Below are 21,695 nucleotides of genomic sequence, written 5' to 3'. Positions count from 1 at the left end.
TTAAATAAACAGTACATTCAAGTTATTTTTTCATTATTTTTTCGTTGTATGTAAAATTTTATGTTTTTTGACAAAAATAGGTACCTTGTATCGTAAAAAATTTATGTGATAGCAAAAAACTGGGGTCATTTCCGGATTCACCACCCAAAAATTAGTAAAAAACAAGTGTAAGATCTAACGCAACAAAAAATGCATTCGCTTAATAATCGTTTTTTTTTTTTTTTCAAAAGTATGTTTTTTAAAGTGATTTAAAAAACAAGTATCCCCGTACTGCACAACTGGCAATCCTGTCTAATTGGCAGCCACAGAAAATTGCCCCATGATATTTAAATGCAAATTCTTGGTATCCAAAAAAAGCCAAGCACACAGTACATTTTATGAATACAATTTATTCTGCATCACAATACATTTTTTCCAAAATATTACAATTCCTCTCACAAACAATAAAATAAAATGAAAAATGGGTAATTTTTTTAACAGACCTATGCTGTATAATTCTTATACTTTTTTTCTGGTTAACAGCCCAGAAATGTTACTAGTTCTGTCCTAATGCCATGTTTATTGTTAAACGGGCCTTTTCACTTCCTCAATCAAAAACAGATTTAAAAGGCAATCTTTTATAACTAAGCTTGAAGGAAGGCAGTATAGGAATTTGGCAGTAAATATTTTGTCAACGTCCAAAGCTGTTCTTCAATCTGTGTAACCACCTGTCTACAGTCTACAGTTGTGCATATATATAAGGGATTGAGCACGATAGTATAGAAGTGACACTCCTTAATAAACTATAAAACCTCCTTTGTAAAAATTATATGTTATCATATCCTACTGTGCATTAGAAGATGATAACTACAGATGTGAATTTTGTGTCCTGTCAGAAATGTTTCTGTTTCTTGTAAATCATTATAATGTTTATCATTTTGGAATGTAATGTAACACTTGATGTCTTTCTGTTCTGATGATCATTCTTACATTCTTATTTGAGTATCATTCTGAAAGAAAAGAAAATGTATTACAACGTAACAAATACACAACTCTATAATGAATAAATGCTGGTGGGACCAACACAGGGGAATCTTGCCTATGGTCAGACTCTTATGGTAGACCAAATGTGAACAATTTAACTTTTTTGGCAGATGGAAAAGGTATCATGATCTGGAAGACTGGGGAAGCCTTACCCTTTAGCCTTATCGTACTTAAAGGCCCTCACTCATATGGCCTGATTTTTTAAGCTCTCCAAGACTGGAGAGGATAGACAATCATAGGTGCACCAGCAAACCTGGGACAAATTTCTTAAAATAATTTCTTATTATTTAGCAAATATTTATGAAAAAAACAAAAAAACCCTGTTTTCTTTACACTAGAATAGGCTTAGAGTAGATTTTTCCAATAAAAGGCAAACTAAAATCACCAAGTTGATATACACCTTTTCCATTAAACTATAAAAATATTTTTTTAAATTAAAATGTACAATATTTTTTTTTAAACAAAATAATGTAAAATAATGTTTTAATTAAAATAATTTTAATGAAAATAATGTACAAATATTTTTGCATTTTCACCAGATGTTGGTAGGGATGTAAAGGCAGAGGCATGTTTTTTTATCATTAATGGTGAAGCTACTCCAAATTACATTTTTAAACCAGTTTACCCATCACCATTTGATATTATTTTTTGTTGTAGACATACATACAACAATGCAAGTACTCATTGGTCACCCACAAAAACCTTCATGCCAATAAGGAACAAATGAGCTCCTATTTCTGTAGGGCTCTGGGTACATTCCTGGCAACAAAAATTTAGGACGTGGAAGCCTGCAAATACAATTCTAATTAGAAAAACATATTTCATTCTTAGATTACAATCCTACTACTGAATACATGGATGTAATTAGAACATGAGTTACTGATATTGTACCATAGTGAAAAATCCAATACCAGATTTTTTTACTCATATTCTACAGCCACTGGATTTGCTACACTGTGATTGCTTTTCACATCTAACTCTGTAAACAATGTAACAACAAGTATTATTCCTTCCTCTCTTTTTCATTGCTTCAGTTGAGGCTACTTTTTTGAGAAACTAGTAAATCTCTGTGCTTTATTTTTCTATATCAGTGGTGTCTAACTTAAAAAGGCCACATATGTAGTCATGAGTTGCATTGGGGGCACATATATATCAACTTTTTACAACATTTGCTGATGTCGTATGATATGACCATGCAAGGGTTTCTGGGAGGTGGCATTCAGCTCAGAACAGAGCAAGTAATAATTACTCTCTTTTTCAATAGTGTGAGTGATAGCAATCTCTGTCCTGATGACCAGTGTCATTCAAGATCGATAGGAAAATCCAAAATTTAGAGTTTTCACCAGAACAGTAATAAAGAGGAAAATGATTTCTAGCAACATACTTTCTAATTCTAATGCGTCCACAGGACAATAGGTGGAACATTTTACTAAGAAAAACTCAAACCCTGGCAGTGGTCTTAACTATTTAACCTCCCTGGCGGTATTCCAGAGTGTGGCTCTGGGTTAATTTTCAGTAATAAAAGCGGTAACCCCGAGCCACACTCGAGATGGCATTGTAAAGGGCTTATCTGGTCCCTACGAGCCCGCAGCGTCATCTGGCAATGCCCGCCCTGCGTCCCCGGGGTGATTGGGGGGGGGCGTGGTGCATTGGGGGGACATGACCTGGCAGGAAATTTAAACAGATTTAGGCAGATTTCCATTTCACCTCTTCCTCGTTCTCCTCTGCTTGCTCATACTTCCCCAAGATCACTATACGTGATCTCTATACTTACCTGACTCAATTTCAAAATGCTTTTTTGAATTGCAAAAACTATAATTAATTGCTTTGACATTCAAAAATACTGACATAATCAGGTTAAACTGCTTTCAAAACATTAAAGTAGCTTTATATATACTTTAAGGTATATAAGGTATATTTTTGCTAAATATGTTGTCTTGGCATATCACATCTCCAGGCTCAATATAGCATTAGAGAAGTGACACAAATAGCTTCAGATACTAAATGTGAAATGTTTTATAATATAATATGTTAACTTTTTGATTATTTTTTTTAAATATTTTAATAATATAGTTTTTTTTACTTAACATGCTGAAACTGTAAAATATTTTAGTTATATTTCCTGTTTATTCTGTGTGTTCCCTTGTGTTATAGTTATAAAAATTCTTTCTTTCTCATGCTTTTTATACGTAAGAGGAAATATGAAAAGTGTTTTAGAATCAAGATATTACAATAAAAAGGAGTTTATGACTGGGTCAAAATATTAGTGTCCAGAAAAAAAACTGAAATGCTCAAAAGTGTGAGATTTTATGTATTTAGGACCATCATTTTCTTAACTTCATCTATTACAAATATTTAAGGCTAGAAATATATGAATGTAGAAGTGTAAAAGCTTCTAGAATATTATGTAAGGAACAGCTTTACCAATATGTAAGGCTAGAAATATATGAATGTAGAGGTGTAAAAGCTTCTAGAATATTATGCAAGGAACAGCTTTACCTCCTCCTAGGGGCCATGATGTTGATATCAGTGTTGTCCCAAGCTCCTTTTACTCGGGTGCACCACCCAGTACTTTTCAGTAACCACCCTAGTTCTTTTTGCATATCAAAACACAGCTTGCTCAAGAAGTTATTGAATGTCTAGGCTCTTTTTCTTTGGTAAACCCAGAACCAAGTTTCTCCTGCCTGAGTATTAAGTACCTGATTTTAAGAAGTGGAATCTGAGAAGACATCTAGTGATGTCATCGACTGTTCTCAAGAAAAAGCCCCAGCCCTGCACATGTCGTGTGGCATGGTAGTGCGAATAACACCCAGCATCAGTGTACAGACACACTGTACACACAGTGCAAGGAAATAGCTGGACTTGGAATGTGGTTGATCTGAAGGGCTGAGCTGTTCTGCAACCTCCTGTAACTCTTTAAAGACCAAGACAAACTCTGCAGTTGTTTCTTTTTGCATATCAAAGCACAGCTTGCTCCAGAAGTTAATAAATCTCTAGGCTCCATCAAGTTTTTTTTTGGTTAACCCAGAGACAAGTTTGTTCTTGCCTGAGTAGTAAGTACCTGATTTTATGAAGTGGAATCTGAGAAGACTTCCAGTGATGTCAACAGCTTAATGTACCTGTTCTGACCTACATACATACCTACATACCTCTTGTATGTAACCCGGGGACTACCTGTACTGTATACGGTGTAGGCCAGAGGCTGTACGATAACTAGTATAGATGCTTCATACCTAGGTAAGAAGCATATAATTATTTATTGTATATCATAGATTTAAAGGATCCTAAATAGAGAAATATGGAGGAGAGCATACAATTGGATAAAGTTACTAATTGATAAAATGTCCTGTGGGCATCAATGTTGTTTCTCCTATTAATATTAATTTGGTATACTTACTGTTGACGTAGTGGTGAAGCTTTCTTAACTAGACAGAACATTGTAAAGCCATGAGACTTAGAACGAAGGGAGGAAGGTTTTTGATAAGCAAATCTTATGGTTTAATGGTTTCCCAATAAAATATATTTTGCAGTCCAGCTTCATTGCTGCAACCAGAGACTTCCATAGAGCAGCTGTGCAGTGTTTCTGTAAAGAATAAAGTGCTTGACTCTAGTATCCATGTATGTGTAAACCTAGTGTATTAAATTTATTGGTCAAAAGTAATTTTACTTTCATGTCACATATTGCATGTACAGTTATACAGTATGTATTTACAAACTGCACATGAAGCAGTAACATCAATATGTATTTATTGTATATGTCACAATAGTGTGTTTCGAATCAACCACTCTATCTCTTGCTGCCCATAAAATTAATTCATAGGAGAAACAACCCCCAAAAATGAGTGACATATGAAAATGTTTCATCATGACCTCATGAACCTAATAACATTAAGATGCATGTAATAACCAACATGTGCACTTTACAATAATGATACTTTACGGTAAAATGGAGAGATATTATATATGAATTCCTATCCACTAGAGGTTATGGGAACAATGTTTGAGCTAGTCGGCATCACACACACCACAAAAGTAGCTTTTTTTTAAATTTTTTTACAGATTCACAATCTGAGTGATATCTGGCAACCTGGTTTTGGCTTCACATGATCATTGGTTCTCCAATATGCGATCACCCTCTATCTTAAAATAATATCCACTGTAGATGAGTTTAGATAGTTTTACATTCTAATTACATTAAAATGTGCGCCATGTCATATGTCTTTTGAACAGAGCACATTTTAATTGCATGTCCACAAAAAGTATAACCAAGAAAAATAGTCAAAGGAGGAATGTATCAGACTGGCTAGATTCTATTCTTTTGGCTACTTTCTAAAAATAGGAAACTGTTGTTATATAAGGTATTATTTTTTATATACACCTGGAATGTATTTAACATATTTTATTTGAAAAGCCAATTATTTTTTTAGGTACTTAATCTCAATAAGTGTTCTTGAAAAGGTAAATAAAATGTTATTTTGTACCCCACTACTAGAATATTTAATATAGAAAAACCAAACCTTTATGCCGTGTAATCAATTCTTGTGGACAAACAAAAAAGACAAAATATCTATACCAAAAATATATTTAGCACGGATTGTGAAACCTAAAATATCAGTGACAAGCTTCCAGTCTCCAAGACAACATCAGACTTGTAGAACCTCACACAGAAAGGTGACACATTTTGTCACAACATACATAATTCACAAGTATACCTGTTTCAATGACAATATATCTACAGCCTCATGCTTAGCCCTTCTCAAATTTAGAAATAGACAGTCGGCCTCTGATGATGGTAGAGACTTATAAATTGGTTCCAACTGTCTGCAGAGGTGGTGTATTATTAATAGACAAAGTGTTGCGGAGGCAAACCAGATGACAAGATTTTGTTTGACTCATAAAATTAATAGTGGAAAGTACCTAATCTTGTTTAGTAAAATTAGTCTTTTGCTGTTTATCAAGTGGATCCTGACAGACCTAAATAACAAAGTCTGCTTCTCTGATACTGTGTAAAACTGGAAGTATTTCATATTTAATTTAGCTGGAAGAAGTTATAAGGTATAAGCAGTAAGTGATGTGCTTAACTTTTGAATTTAGTCCTGGCTACAAATAGATATGTATACCTTAATATATTACAAGAACTGGTGCCAGAAATGCAATTGCTTGTATCTGTCACATGTAACTACCCCAAAGTGTGTAGGACTGCCGGCCATTAGGAGCCTGATAATAATGTCATCAAATCTGATCACTGTTAGCATAGTGGGAATATTGTTACATCCCAATTTGGTAAAAATGTGTTCAAAGTAAATACCATTTCTTATTTTTTTAATGAAAAAGCTATTCGTTTGAATAGCCTGAAATAATAGTGAAAAAACTCTATGGGATACTTTATGTAAAGTGGATCCCACCTTGCTGAATCCAACATTAGCAAATAGATTCTACTTTCTGTTGTCTTCCGCCTCCTTACACATGACCCGATTTTCATGTAAATTAATCTGAAAGAGAACCAATTGTTACATGTATATATATATATATGGGCTTCTCATGGTCCTTGCTGGAGGCACAGGCAGCTCAATAGCTCTAATGCTACCTACCTATTCACTCAGATAGGCTCTTGCACTGTATAGTTGTTGGTGGATCTAAAGAAAGATCATCATGATCATGCAACTTTCAACAATGTGGAGAAGAACTTTAACTTACTTAAGTAATAATATTTGTAACCTTCTTGAATCTGTTACATTCTGTACTTAGGGGGCTTTTATTTATAAGGCTGCATATTGCGTATATGATCAACTTTATTATGTTTTAGACATTTATTTGACATTTGTAGTTATGCATCAGTACATTTTCTAGTATGCTTTTTTTATTGCTGATGCATGTGAAGGGTGAAACAATGACATGCTGAGATGGCAAAAAATACTGAAAAGGAAGAAGCCTAAATGCATAAATTGCCATAAATATAAATAGGCTTGCTTGAAAATTATATTTAAGAGATATTTCATATGAAAAAATAGACTGTTAAAATTAAACTTATTCCAGTTGGTTTGTTAGGTTTGGTGGAGCCGTTGTGGCAATCGGGACTCTCCTGTGCTTCTTTTTATATTATGCTAGGAAAATGTTTAACAGTAATTGGAAGAAATCTTTGGTGCCCTGGAATGACTTATCTTGTCACTGCATTTTTTTAAAACCATTTATGCTAGTAGGAAACAATCTGCCAAATCTGATAGTGTGTGTGGGCTAAGGTTAGACCATTGAGTCTATGCCCCTGATTCATCAATAAAATCCGCGCTCGCTGGAAGCGCGAAAGTACGCGCGGCCATCGATTGCGGATTACCGCGGTCCGGACTGGAGTGTGCGCGTACACTCGCCTTACTGCCAGCCGGATTCCTGCCTTCATAATAGGGAGCGCGAATCTGCCAATTAAGGCGATTAGATTTCAGCTGCGCGATTAAGGAGGATCTCTAAAGCTCAATGGTGAGATCATAGGGCTAAATGGCTATTATTATAATATTGTGATTATTGTTTCTTCTGGCCTTTTTCTTTTTTGTCATGGTAATTATTGTGTGGGTCTTTTTGCAGTATGTTTCATGGTCAAGAGCAGTTATTTTCTTTTTCCTTATGTTATTTGATAAACTTCTGGATGACAGGTCTGTGCAGTTAAGAACTAGGGCATGAGGCTGAGGGTATTTTGCTAGGTGTCTGCCACTAGTGTGTGGGGAACATTTTAGAGGACAATTTCACTGAAAGAAAAAGCTGTCCTTTAAGCAAAGTTGTTTTTGCAATGTCCTAACACTAAAGTTAATATGTTTAATAAAACAAACGTGTAGTATGATATTGTATACAGGTTTACCTAATTCAGGGTTTTTCAATTCATGTATCTAATGACTGGAGCATTTCCTTAATTTAGAAAAGGTAAGTCAAATCTCTATTTGTTATCGTTAGGCTTGGCCATACCTGTGTCCTGGTAAACAGCAAATTAAAGGATGTCTTTTATTAGTAAAATAGAACTTAAGCAAGAAAAGCTGATTTACGCATACCAAGACAATGTTCTTTATTTGTTGCACCAGAACACACATTATCTTTGTTTCAAATAAACTAGAAATGCTTTGGAATGCCAAAGAAATGAACAAGGCCCAAAAGTGCTACATAAAAAGCAAGAAAACTTTGTCCCCACACTACTATTATACATGGTCATTTGTATGTTTAGAAACTAATATTATGCTGTTATTACTTTTTTTCAGAACTATATAATGTATAAAAGAAGAAAAAGAATGAGGTTCACGGCTTAGGGATTGTATGAAATAATATATATATGTATTTGTTACATAGTATCAAAGAAAAACATTTACATAACATAGTCAGGTATTTTACCTTGGTCCTGTTAACACTTCACAAGACCTAGGTAATATATACTAGACACAGTACTTCTATGTCATCAAACAAATAAATGTGTGAAGAATCGCAAAAGTCCTATAGTTTAGTCCGGATAGTTTGTGCAAAAATTCGACGCGTTTCGCCACCATTAGGCTTCCTCAGGGATATCTTTTGTACGTACTTTACGGTCTAAATATGTAAAGAAAATCAGTAAGTCAAATCATGTAAATACCTAAATTCAAGTGAATATATATATATACATATGTTCATTTGAAATTCTATAAAGTATGGTAAGTATCACATGGTTATTAGTTATTAGTGAAGAGAGGGAAACATCCTTAATGAACTTCCATATTTTCAGAACTGTTTCCTGTAAATCTGCTTCACTTTTTATCATTTTCTTCATATTTTCTTTATAAATGTTACTTCATGGTTGTCCTGCATTAAAAATGTTAAAAATGATCAAATGTTATTTATTTAACATTTTTTCAATGTATATTTTTTTTTTTTTTACTTTTTTAGCATATATTATTCAAATTATCATCCAGTAGCAGCAGTCCAAATGATGAGAGTGGGCAAATTACAGCTTCATCAAGAAATGTTTCCTCAAGCAATTGAAACATTGAAGCAGGTCAGTATGATGTTAGACTTTTCCTATTTGCCTCTTTATCTTTTTGTAGCTTTGGATTTAACACAATGTGCTGGTACTAGTAATACAGTTGTTACGTCTTCCCCGCAGAATACATTGTACAGTACCTTAATAAAGAACCATGTTTTGATCCTGGAACTATGCAAAAATCTTTTCCACAACACTTGTGATTATAATTTGCTTCAAAATGTTGGGTATGGTAACAGTGTTATTCTGCTATTAGTTTTAGTGTGATACATTAGGTCTTAAAATGTCTCATTTTAAGAAACAAAAACTGCATGAAATAGGAGGTGCCTTAATATACTGTACTTGTAATAACACTCAGTTTCCCCACCCTGCCCAAATACTAGACTGTTCTGATTACTTACTGGTATATTAAAATGTATACCTTAAATGTTACTTCTCACATTTTCCTATTTGCTAGCAAGAGGTCCATCACAGTGACTAGCTAATTGAAATGTTTGGACGGGGCAATGGATGGGGCAAGCTTCAACACTACCTGAACTTTTAGTGTTAAAATTTTGCCTGATCAGAACAGTCTTGCATTCGTGCAGAGCAGGAGGACTAAAAGCTTCCTAGAGGTGTCTGCACTATAGTGTACATTTCTAGGGAGCTCCCACTGCTGAGTTTGTGAGTTCCCAAACATTAGACTTTCACCACATGTGGGTATACCATGTTTTTACTTGTATACTGATATTTGAGCAGTTGAAGGTACCCTCACAGGTATCTTTGTGAGACACAGGCTGTATCAACTTGGCACCAGCTAAGCACTCTCCAGCAAAACCAAGCTAGGTCAGAATTTATGAAGGCAGAAGAAGGGGCTGCCCCACAGGCCAGTGGCCCATCTGGCATGAGGATTCTCAGTTTTTAAATAGGATTATTGGTCTATAAATAATAGACTTCCAGGCCTTATATATCATGGACTATTATTCCCGGTCCCACTTTTGTGGAACATGCAGCCATCAGTACTAAACCTGTTAGTTTTCTTTGTTTTTTTTGCCAGATCCTAACAAGCTCCTTCCAGGACACAGCTCTTGATATAATCTGGGGACTTTATCCACTCGTTCTCTTTCTTTATTGTTTATTGTTTACTATTTTCTCCGATGTATACTAAAGTCATGTGTTTTTTATTAAAGCGTCTGCCTGGAATTTCAAGGTAACACGCTATACTGTATCTATAGTTTAGTGGAAGGTGGCGAGTCTCTCTAGCTTGTGTGTTGCAGTCCCCCGCATAGGGTGTTGGCAGATGTGACATTAAGGGTCTCTCCTTTCTTTTTCTTGTAATAGCCATTTTTTTTTAAACACAATTTATCTACTGCCTTCATTCCCTTCTTGGTTATTCTTGACATAATCCATTTTCCTTTCCTCTCATTACCCTCCTGCATTTTCCTCTCTTAAAATGGAAATGGATATATAGATTTGGGAAATTTCAAAATATAAGTTAAGTTGATAGGCTTTAGTCATGAACAGAAATGTGTATTTAGATTTATAGTCCTGTCAGCGAAACTGGGGTACATGTGGCGGGAGAATGGGAAGAAGCAATCCCATACTTTTTCCTGTGGCTTCCTTGGTTTTCTAGGGCATCAGACCTGTTGTATGATTAGGGAGATCTGAGTGGTAAGCTACTTTTGGGTGGTTTGTTTCCCTTCTCTTTCCTCTCGCTCATTATAAGTACATTGATGGCCCTGGGGAGATGGGAAGGCCTTTCCTTTCAGTTTTTATGCTAAGACTTACAAGGGACAGTAATAAAACTGCTGTCTGTTTATCCTTGCATGTCTGCTCTGTTGATTTTGATCAGCTAGATCCCTGGTGTTGCTTGAATATTTGACAATGGTTCTCTCCTTTTGAAATGCTTCTCTTCTGGTATTGTACATGCATATTTGTTTGATCTACGTCACCCCATTTTATTCTGTTAAAGGTAAGGTTTTCTGTTAAAGGCATGTTCCTTATTGTAGACTAGCAATGTCCCTTGCATTTTTTTAAAATTTTTTAAGTATAGTTGCACAATAAATCAAGAATGGTATAAAGGAATGTGGCGCTACAAACTAAAAAACAGTGATGTATCCCTGCTTATAAAAATCACCTAACAGTTGTGGTTTTGGAGAACAATCATTTATTAGAAGCAAAATTACAAACATAGCCGCTAATCAAGACATAGCAGTATACCGGTTGGTCACTATTTTCTATATAATTACAAAAACACAACATCTACACCTAACACAATAGAATTCTCCCCTTCAGCATTTCACAGTTGCAGGATCAGCATCCTTTGAATGATTCATAATTACCATATCCCTGTTGGTGTTAATAACTAGCAACATCTGTAATATAAAAAAAACAGCAAGTTTATTTGCCAGTAAGAATTGCCATTTAATTAGATAGGGAAAAATACAAGTGAAGCTGTCTTATTTCTTCTGTGTCCGCTACATTGTCATTTTACATTGTAGATATTAGTGGGAAATGCATTCTGGGTAATTGCATGCAGTAATGGCATTTCTATTTCACAATGAATTTAATAAGCAGGAAAAGGAAAGCTTTTTACATTTTCTGTTAGATGTTCCTACTAAGCTAAGGAGATGGTACAGTTTTTAATGACCATTAAAGCTAGCTTGCTTTTGCAATTATCACAGGCGTTTCATGTGAATTTACATCTGAAGGAAGCAGGATTGTCTTACTTTAAATAGATCTACAAAACCTAACACCTCATTAGGGATAAAATAAATATTTGCTTGTTGTTATCTACTCCTACCAATTTATGTTATCTCAACTGTGTACAGTAGCTAGTTAGTCTGTGCTTTTTATTTCATGTGATTAACAAAGATTTAACTCCTCCAAGATAGTGTGATTTATCTTTTTGTTTAAAATATTTAATAGCTCGTGGATGGTAGCATTTCAATCTAAATAAAAAAATTAGAAACATTTATTTTCTTTTAGATGGTTGTATGCAAGTTGCAGTGTTAGTTAGGTCTTTATATACTAAATTATATGTAGCAGTTATTATGCATACTGCTACATCCTGTAAAGTTTTTTTTTTAACCTCAATTAATACAGCTTAATGCTATGTACACACATGCAATAATGGTCCCTGGAAATCATAGTTGGTGATTGTTTCCAGCTACTAAAGCACAAACGTTCTACAGACAGTGATGTTGAGTTCTATATGGGGGATAGGGGGAAGATGAGCAGAAGGTGACCTACTGTTCCCAGCAGAACAAATTTTTAAATATTGCCAGGGGACTGCTTTATAGATGCCAAATCTTCACCCAGTATGACTAGAAACATATGGGTGTCTAAAATTTAGCATCTGTATGTATTTTAACATCCTCTGCCTCAGTGCTATATCGTGCTTAGCTGTGTTCCTTGTGTTCGACAGCTTACAGTTTCTTCATAGAATCATATAGTTTTCCTAATTTCAAATATGATAAGCCATAAATCAACTATTGAGATGAAATTTGCTTAAAACACAACTAGAAGGTATCCCACCAGTGGAAACTTTAAGCCAGGCACAATTGCCTAGTGTAGAAGATATTTCAATCCAAGGAAATCACACAAGGTAAATAATACCAATTGACTGAGGAGAAAAATTATTATAGATATAAGCATTGCCATGCTAATGAGCTAATGTCAGATGCAACTTAAACCCCCCAAATGTATTTCCCTGCCTATAAATAATACATTTGGCATTAGAGTTAAAAACATATGTCTTTTCAATTAATTAAACTAAATGCTCTAGAAAAAGTTTTTTTAATTTGATCCCAGGTGGCATCACCCCCCCAACTCCACATTCCACAGTAATCACACTTACAATACTATGTTTAGGGGCTTTACAGGTAACTTTAAAAATATGGGGGGTTGTAGGCTTAATTTTTAAAGAATATCAGCTTTATTCACCTATAGAACCAAATGGCAGGTGTTTGTGTCGAATTTGATATTGGCCAGAATTCAAAATTCAAAATTAATAAATTTGAAGATCAGAAAAGTCCAATCAAAAGTAAGAATAAGTCAGAAGTCTACATATGTGTTCTGGGTTAGTGACTAGAATGGATTAAGCCAGCAGGTCAACATGCCAGACAGTCAACTAGCATTTGTAGAATAGGAAGCCAGTAATGACAACTGGAAACATACAGCATGTAGAGTCAGTCAGTGCTGACCTTTCCATCTCAGTATTCTACTGGCCTAGTCTTCATACTTTGAGGATTTAACCCAGCCTTTCTCAACCCATTTTAACATGGGGAAACACTTTCAGAAGCAACTTTCAGGTTTTATGGGGGGAACCTTTTCTATAATTACTATATCCACAAATCGCAGTACATTGTTCACTGGGAATAATGTCTCCTATATTGCTTACCATTTGGAAGAATGTCATCTTTACAGCAAACCAATACGATCATTGGTATCAGTTAAACTAACCTGAGTGATCCAAATTACTCATTGCTCAAGGAACCCGTAGCAACCCTAGGGTTCCATGGAACACTTGTTGAAAAATACTGCTTTACCTAAATTATAAGATATCTGACATATCACTCTGACTTTCCAATCTGACCCCCCTTCTCGGTGAGTTAATCAAACTTTATTGAAGCCAAAGGCTCTTTGATAGTAGTAGGAATTGACAGGCACTATATTTCTCTTGTTTCAGATTTCCTTTAGCTCAGAGTAGAAACAATTGTTAGTCAATAATATGGTTTAAAACTTTCAAAATTAGGTTATTAGACCAGGATTTTATACAAGTTACAGAAAAAGTGTTGTCCACTGAATTATTTGTTCTAGCAACTAGTACCAGTTTGAGATAGTTCTTTTTTATTACAAGAGATACAAACTGCTCTTAGACAAAGAAAATCTGGGTTGTACAATATCCATCTGACATATTCCTCTGTGTACACTAAATTTATAATACAGCATTTATAATAGACCCATAGATACAGTATATTTTAGCAAAAATATCAGTTTTAAAAAGCTTACATCAATTGTTGTAGTTGTGCCAGAAACTGTTCACAGTGCACATAAAGCAGCTTCGAGTGCTTACCATATTCAAACTTTCCGGTTTAATGTTACAGTGTCTCTAAAACTTAGGAAAAGGCTGAAAGGAGCTCTCATTAATAGAGTATGAAAGCACCAGTATCTCATTTAGTTCACAATTTCGTTTTCCTGTCAGGGACTCAGTGCCCACTCCACTACATGATCTCATTATGCAGGAAACTGCGCAAAGTCATTTGCTGTGTGAGTCACATCAGATCTCATTCATTTTAATCAGACTGGGATGAAATACAAAGTACCAAAAGAGCCGTGTTCTCCTCTATACCATATGTGTACACCAGTCATCGCAAATCATTTTATGTTATCACAATCCAGGATTGGGGTAATCAATATGCATACTTTTCTGTGCCTTTGCGATTTTAGTCATTGAAAGATGGGTAGAATTCATTTCAGATGTATTCACTAAGGATCATTTATTTTCAGTCTTTTCATTCTTTGTAATCTTGAAGAATAAGAGATATACGGATCGCATCAGAGCACTGTTATAATGTGAAAACATCAGATGATGAATATTTAAGGTTTCTATACCACACAGGGTGTCTAACTGCCATAGCTGGGTTTACTGCAGATTCCTATTGCAAAACTAAAACCAGAATCATTGCATGAATATAAAAAAGGAAGAGCAGACTTTTTATACACTATTTTTATAGAACAAATATGCCATACATTTAAGTGCTGCTTTTGTTCCTTGAGTACATCTAAGCAGTTCCCAGTGGTATAATGTAGTCAGAAACCACAGCAGATCTTCAACTGGCTTACCAACCAGTCAGGCCCGGGTATGTCTCTGTGCTTAAGGTGCATTATAAGAAATGCAGTCTGTATGAATTTTATTATATCTTCGGGGGCACCTTAGAAATGAGTGGTGACAACACCACTCATATGGCCAGCAGACTGTACCAGAAGTAATTTTATGTCAGAAACAGCCAGAGGCATTTTCATTTCTTGACAATCGAGCCCTCTAATGAGTGACTTAGGTCATGTTTTTTCAATCACAACATTTTATTTTTTATCACAAATAAATTACTATTATAACTGTTTAAAAAAAAATAAGAAGAAAAGATTTTTTTTGGGTGTCATTTTGGCTTGGCACCTTGTCAGTAACAGCCAGTAGATCAAAGGTTTAATTCAAAGGGAGTGCAAGAAAGAGATTGAAAAGAGATGATATGAAGGATAATACACAATTACGTTTTGTTATCATATCTGACAATCCCCAAACCTTTCGGTCGAGATTCCCAAATGTGCATCTTTGAGACCTTGGCAATGCCCCAAGAGACAAATATCCTCTTGTAGCATAGTCATGTGAAAATTGCATGGTAGCCCCCTTATCCCCGTAGGATATGTTTAAACCTTTATAACATTCTTTATTTAGGGTGTAAAAAGTGACCAGAGCAAACTGAAGTGTAAAGCATCAGAACAGAATAACAGTTATAACAACAGGTGGTAAGTCCTAAAACCAAACAAAAATCTTGTCGAGCAATAATAACAAATGAAACATACCAGAAACAGAATGTTTCCTATACCAACTGCAGTCCCTCTATATCCTGCAAATTTACAATTAGGAAAAAGGGGAAAATAGTCCAAGTGAGACGAATAGCTTGGGATGTTGGCATGGCCAATTTAAATAAAAATCACCTATATAACTCCTCATGTTTCAATTGGGGACACAGATGATGACCCATGAGGGGAAGTGATTGGACACCGTGCAAGCTAGGCCCATTCATTTGCCTCTTTGGGAAGCCATAAAATATAAATGCAAATAAGAAAGACAGAGCTACAAACTGTTTTTTATACAGGCTGACACTAACCCCAGCTGTTTCAGTGAGACACTTTAAAGATTTAGTTCTGATCATTGGAGCATGTAAGAACTTTTATATTTGTGTACTTGTTAGTTGAGTCCCAATTTTATGTCCTACTGAAAAAAATGCAAATAAAGTTTGAGAAAAAAAACTGATGTTGCATCAATAGATGGAGCAATTTTGTGCTTTTTCCATAGCAAATGAGAAAATCTGGAATATCTTTGAGAACTCATTATGCATACTGTCTTTTAAATACTTGGCTGTCACTTGTGTAACTTGTCCCTAGAAAAGTCAAAAACTTCTTTCACTATCAGCACATGGTGGTAAATGAAAAGGGAACCAGTTCACAAGTGGAACACATAACTGGACAGAAAACATTAGCTTTCCTCAGTCCAACATCGATTTGAGTAATCCCCCTTAGGAGATACAATTTACCAGGTGCAAGCAAAAAACTGAACTACAGACTGAAAAGGAGGTCTCATCAGCACTATTAAAATAAAAGATTATCTCGTCACACTTGACCATGATGAACCTAAACAGCTAAGAATAACATCAAGACAATGCCCAAACCAGATGAAGCACAATTTTCCGTATATAAAGCAAAATGACTAGGCCCCTGTAAATCAGAAACAAGAAACTCCAACAGGGTTTCTCATATAAGACTGTCAGTGGAGGGAAACTTTGAATTCTGCAATCCAAGTTGAGGATTCTGGTGTTGGGACACAAAAGCTGGCCAAACATGCGCACATGAACAACATTGTGCCACTTGGTATAGAGCTAGGAGGCTCACTAGGCCCAACAGTGTCCTGGGAACACATGTACCTGGAATTTCTATGCCAGACAATTGACAGGTATTTTGCTGAGATACCTCCAAGAGAATAGGGGAAGAATGAACAGAGCCACCCACTTTGTTGACAGATGACTAGTCTAGGAATCCTGAAGGAGGAAAAATGGCTGGATAGGTACCCCATGGTTTTATACGGCCTGAAGAGGAATCAAGAAATTTACTAGGACTCATCAAGTTTTTGGCAATCCATGATCTGTATTGGCCTGGCTGTGAATCATTGTAGCTGATTTAAAGTTTCCATTGTCATCTAAGTTTCATCTCTAAATTATGCACTCAGCTTTTCATGATGCTTTAGAATCTTTAAAAAGGAAGATATGCATTTGTGCCTTTAACTTTTATCCTTCACTAATGGATTAAAGGCTGCACCCTGACTGGGGCATCACATTATTTGTGAAGGCAAAAGGTGTTGTACTTTGGTCCTAATGTTTCTCGTATGTTGGACAGCCATCTTTAAAGAAGTATAGCATTTACACAAATAGGGTATAAGAAGGGTATCTTTACTGAATTAAAGTGCAAAATGGGGTATGAGGAGTTAAATGCTGTAATAGGCTAATATGAAAACAGTGGATCTATACATATACACATGCATTTACAAGCCAACAACTCTAAACTATCTACCATAGTTTAAGCATATAACAATATTATACATAACTAATTGTTTCTCAGCTTTAAATGAGGAGTTTAAATAAGTTCTGATGGTTAATGCAAGCTTGTGCAGGTTGGATGAAGTCACTTGATAAGTGAACACATACATGGCTACTTATCTTCTTTTTTTCCACTTCTCCCTGTGTATTCCATGTGTTTCTTCCTAAACCATTAGGTGTTTGTCCTCACTTCCTCCAAAATGTAGCTCATACAATAACCTGGTTTTGCTTTAAAATCAATAAAATAGCCAAGGCATGGTGGGTTGCACCCGAACATATTTAGGTTTTTTAACAGAAAAAAAAAAATATTTAAAAATAATTTGGAAAAATGGGCTGCTAGACTTTTTAGCTGTAAATGGTAATGTAAAATCCTAATTGAATCTATTTTAATTCTAGGTTGTAAAACTCCAAGTTGTGGAAAAGTGCAAACACACACACACTTTAGTCTTTAGTTTTATAGTAAAACATTTCTTAAACATCAATTAAATTTTTTATACATTTTTCAGAGATGCTGATGCTATAGCTCCTACTAATATATGTATAACCTCTGCAAAATAGCATAAAAGCACAAGTCTGTGAAGAGACTAACATATGGAACCTAAATATAAATAAGAACCAAAATCTGTGTAAAACCAAATGGCTTTATTTTTCTAAACAAAAGTCTCTGTTATTTCATAGGTTACTAAAGCGTAATATAGTATAGTAATTCAATACAACTAACAAACTACAGGATTTCAAACTGCAGACAACTGAAAATAAAAAAAGACATTTTGTAGATACATGTTATGCTTGGGACCCCCTTCTTGTGCATTGGAACAGTTGCCCTCTCTAAACTTTATGGGCCTAGGTGTAGGTATGATTATGTAGTATTCATACAACAGCAGTGTGCAAGCCCAAATACTTCATAAATGCATAGTCAATATATCTGCATCCTTCATTTAACTGTACTTTGTAGGGTAAAATTTTGCACATTTTCACACTTAGAGATTTGTACTTTGAAACTTACTATTTTGGTTCCTCCAGAATTCCATCTAACAGTTTGTTTCTAAGCATTTAAATAGGATTACATATACAAACATGGACTAACACCCAAGTAAACCCTATTCAAATCAGTTAATTACATAGCAATGTATCAAAAACATGTAGTTTTGGCTGGCTTTTTATTAAATCAGTGACAGCCCTTGAAGAAAAACCTTTCTACTGACAAAATGCTGCAGAAGAGGGTTATTGATCCCTGCATTAGAGCAGTGGTCTTCTCTAGAAAGTTTGATGTACCCCCAAATACCCCCTGCTTTTCTCTATAGCACTGCAATCAACAAAGCTCATGCTGCCTGCTGATTAAAGAGCTGACTCAGCAGAAGTAGTTTCAGATCTGTACAGAAAGGCCACTGCTTTATTACAGAGGGTCTGATTTTTTAAAGCTCCACAAGGCTGGAAACTTTCATCAGTGAACCTTGGTGATCCAGCAAACCTGGAATCGATCTGGTCAGGGTTAAAAACATTTGCCAACAAATTGCAAATGAAATCCAATAGCAAAAAAAAAATCCATTACATGTTTGTTGGATCACTCATGTTCTCCCATGATAGTTTATCTTCTCCAGTCTTGGAAAACTTTAATAAATCAGGCCGATGGTTTTGGAAAGATCAGGCCTCGAAAATTGATGCCATTGCATTTATTGAAAATTTTAGAAAATTACAGAAGCTGCAGATTAGAATCAAAAATCTTACTTTTAACAACATTAAGTTACACATTGGTTTGTGCGGCATTTTTATATGCTATCTTAATATTTTAATGAAACAGTTAAATTTACGTTATGATAACCAAATATTTTTTCAGTCTATGAACTAGGAAACTTATGGCTCCCTTGTCTCCTCTTGCAAAGGTACAAATGTTATTTTGCAAATGTCTTCTTATAATAACAATAAAATGATGTTTACACTACAAAGTATAATAAAGTCGTTTACAACAGAAATAAAACCAAATGATCCTTTATTGCTGTATGTGAATACGAGGTTTCATGTTTTGCAGGCATATGAAATTATGAAGGTTACACATGGAAAAGGCCATTCTCTGACTCAGGATTTAACAGAACTACTCCGGGACTGTGAGATGGGTTTGAGATAATTATAAAGGAATATAACTACAATCAACAGCTACTGTCTTGTTTAGCAGTCTCATTTCTTTCCTTGATCTTTCACTGACCTAAAAAACATTTTTATGAATGAGGATATGTAATAAAATTACTGCAATTGTAAACATTTCTTGTAATTTTGTCAAGTTCCTTGGAAGTTTTAGATCCCAGGGTAACTAGTGCTTTGTTCCTTTACCAATATGATTGTTAAAATAACTTTGTCATATATTCTTCTAATAATATAGCTATAGCTAAAACTACAGAATAGTAGCAATGCAGATTGTACACAGATTAACCAAAACAGTGACTACTGGGTCTTGTGAGGCAAAGGCTATAGGTTATTCCTTTATTTGGTGGCAATCCATCCAGGTTGTAAGCTAAAGTTGCCATTGATGAACCCAGTGGACTTTATTTCCTTACCATGAACCCACACTAACAGAGAACCAGAACCGTACCTCTTCTGAAGCAATACCAGCGCAGCAGTTCTACCAACCAGCATGCTGGTTGACATATCCAACAGTTCATCGCTTTAAGAATTGATGTTTTCACCTAACATCTTATCTAGTCTCTAACCACTTTCTTAATTGAAAGGGCAGAGGTGTCTTTAAAATTCAAGCTGCAATTGACAGTCTGGCTTTACCATTTCTATGCTATACGAGGAACAATATGGCGGTGCCCAATATAGAAGCAAATGTGTCTCTAGGAAAATGCTGGAGCAAAGTTGTCCTATACTGATTTTGCTACAATGAGTTGTTTGTAAAATGAATAGTTCTTATTTGATACATTTGTTTCTAGAATAAATAATGTTACTTTTCTAGTATTGTAGCATCTGATTTAATATACCTTTAGTGGCTAATATAAATCTCAACGTGAAAGCCAAAAAAAAAGTTGTTAAAAAAGTTAACCTAAGAAATTAAATAATGCAGTTTACTAGTCCTTAAATCTGCTGCATCTGTTTAGTGTTTTGGGTCAAGAATATTTCAGACAAGAAATTATTTCTTGACCTTGCCAGAAAGCTGGATCCTTGTCACTTTCTGTGAGCTAAAACAGCTTAAAAAAAGTTTTCCACTTATAAACCACTAACCCCATCAATCTACCATGTAATATATCCAAAAACAATTGTGACTATCTACATAGATAACAGTTGAGACATAAGTGAGCCCACAAAGGTAGATGAAGTGTATTATTATTCACAGAAATATTAGGAAAAATAAAAAATGCAGCAAAAACAGTGAGAATATATCAACATATGTGCTTAATTAAACATGAATTTAGTGTGAAAGCTGTTTCTATGTTACCTGTTGTAGTAAAAAGGGATAAAACATGACACATCGAATTCGAACCTACATTTCAAAATGCAAGGTAAATGTAAGTAAAGAAAAAAAAATAACAAATAAAGCCATAATACAGAAACATTGTTGTATTGCACATATTGAATCTCAGCAATATCTTGTTTTTTTGGTGCCCACCCATTAGTAGCTTTTTAACTGCAAATTCATATTACAAATAATGGGCCTAATTTAATATTGAGAATACCCTTTCATCAGTGAACCTGGATGATCCAGCAAACCTGTAATGGGTTTCTTAAACATAATTTGCTAATTGTTGTTCAATCCTGGACCTGATCATTTCAAGGTTTGCTGGGTCACCTAGGTTCACTGATGAAAGTGTATCTTTTCTAGTCTTGGAGAACTTTAACAAATAAGGCACAATGTGTTTGTTAATATATCCCCAAGAACTAAGTTTAAACTGCACCTTAATATACGCCTCTGGTTTAACCCTTTACTTAACAATTGAAATGAATGCTTGATCTTAACTTTAAAATAGAAAATAAACACCTCCAAACCTAACCATAACTTCATTCTCCAAACATAAAAGAAATTCTAGTGCTAAATTAAGCCCCAAATGCTTCACTTACCTTAATGAGTGCCAAAAGTTCCCTATGCAATTCCATTTAGCAGCTCCAAGATCTTGGAGTCTAATATATGGCTGCATAAAACAAGGCTGTAGCTATAAATATATTTCCTTTCCTCCGACAGATATCAATAAAAAGTTAAAGCATTGTTAAATAGAATCACACAGACTGTTGATCTAGGGCTGTGAATGCATGACCTTCATAATAAGATTTATAACACACTGAATGCATTATAAACCAGGAAAGATGACAATACTATACTATAGGATATGTCAGAATATTTG

The 21,695-nt window shown here is 34.9% G+C and overlaps 1 protein-coding gene across 1 annotated transcript in view; it reads left to right on the top strand.

Annotated features, from left to right (window-relative positions):
* SMYD3 (SET and MYND domain containing 3) overlaps positions 1–20,695 on the top strand; it is a 242,808-nt gene extending 222,113 nt beyond the window's left edge. The window contains exons 8-9 of the mRNA XM_072409328.1: positions 8,917–9,025; positions 19,394–20,695. Of these exons, the coding sequence (XP_072265429.1) occupies positions 8,917–9,025; positions 19,394–19,489 (205 nt within the window). The 3' untranslated portion in view covers positions 19,490–20,695. The remainder of the gene's footprint in view (positions 1–8,916; positions 9,026–19,393) is intronic.
* The last annotated feature ends 1,000 nt before the right edge of the window (positions 20,696–21,695 follow it).

Source organism: Pyxicephalus adspersus, chromosome 4 (genome assembly GCF_032062135.1).
Source record: "Pyxicephalus adspersus chromosome 4, UCB_Pads_2.0, whole genome shotgun sequence".
NCBI classification, from domain to species: domain Eukaryota; kingdom Metazoa; phylum Chordata; class Amphibia; order Anura; family Pyxicephalidae; genus Pyxicephalus; species Pyxicephalus adspersus.
This window is presented reverse-complemented; position numbering and strand designations above follow the sequence as displayed.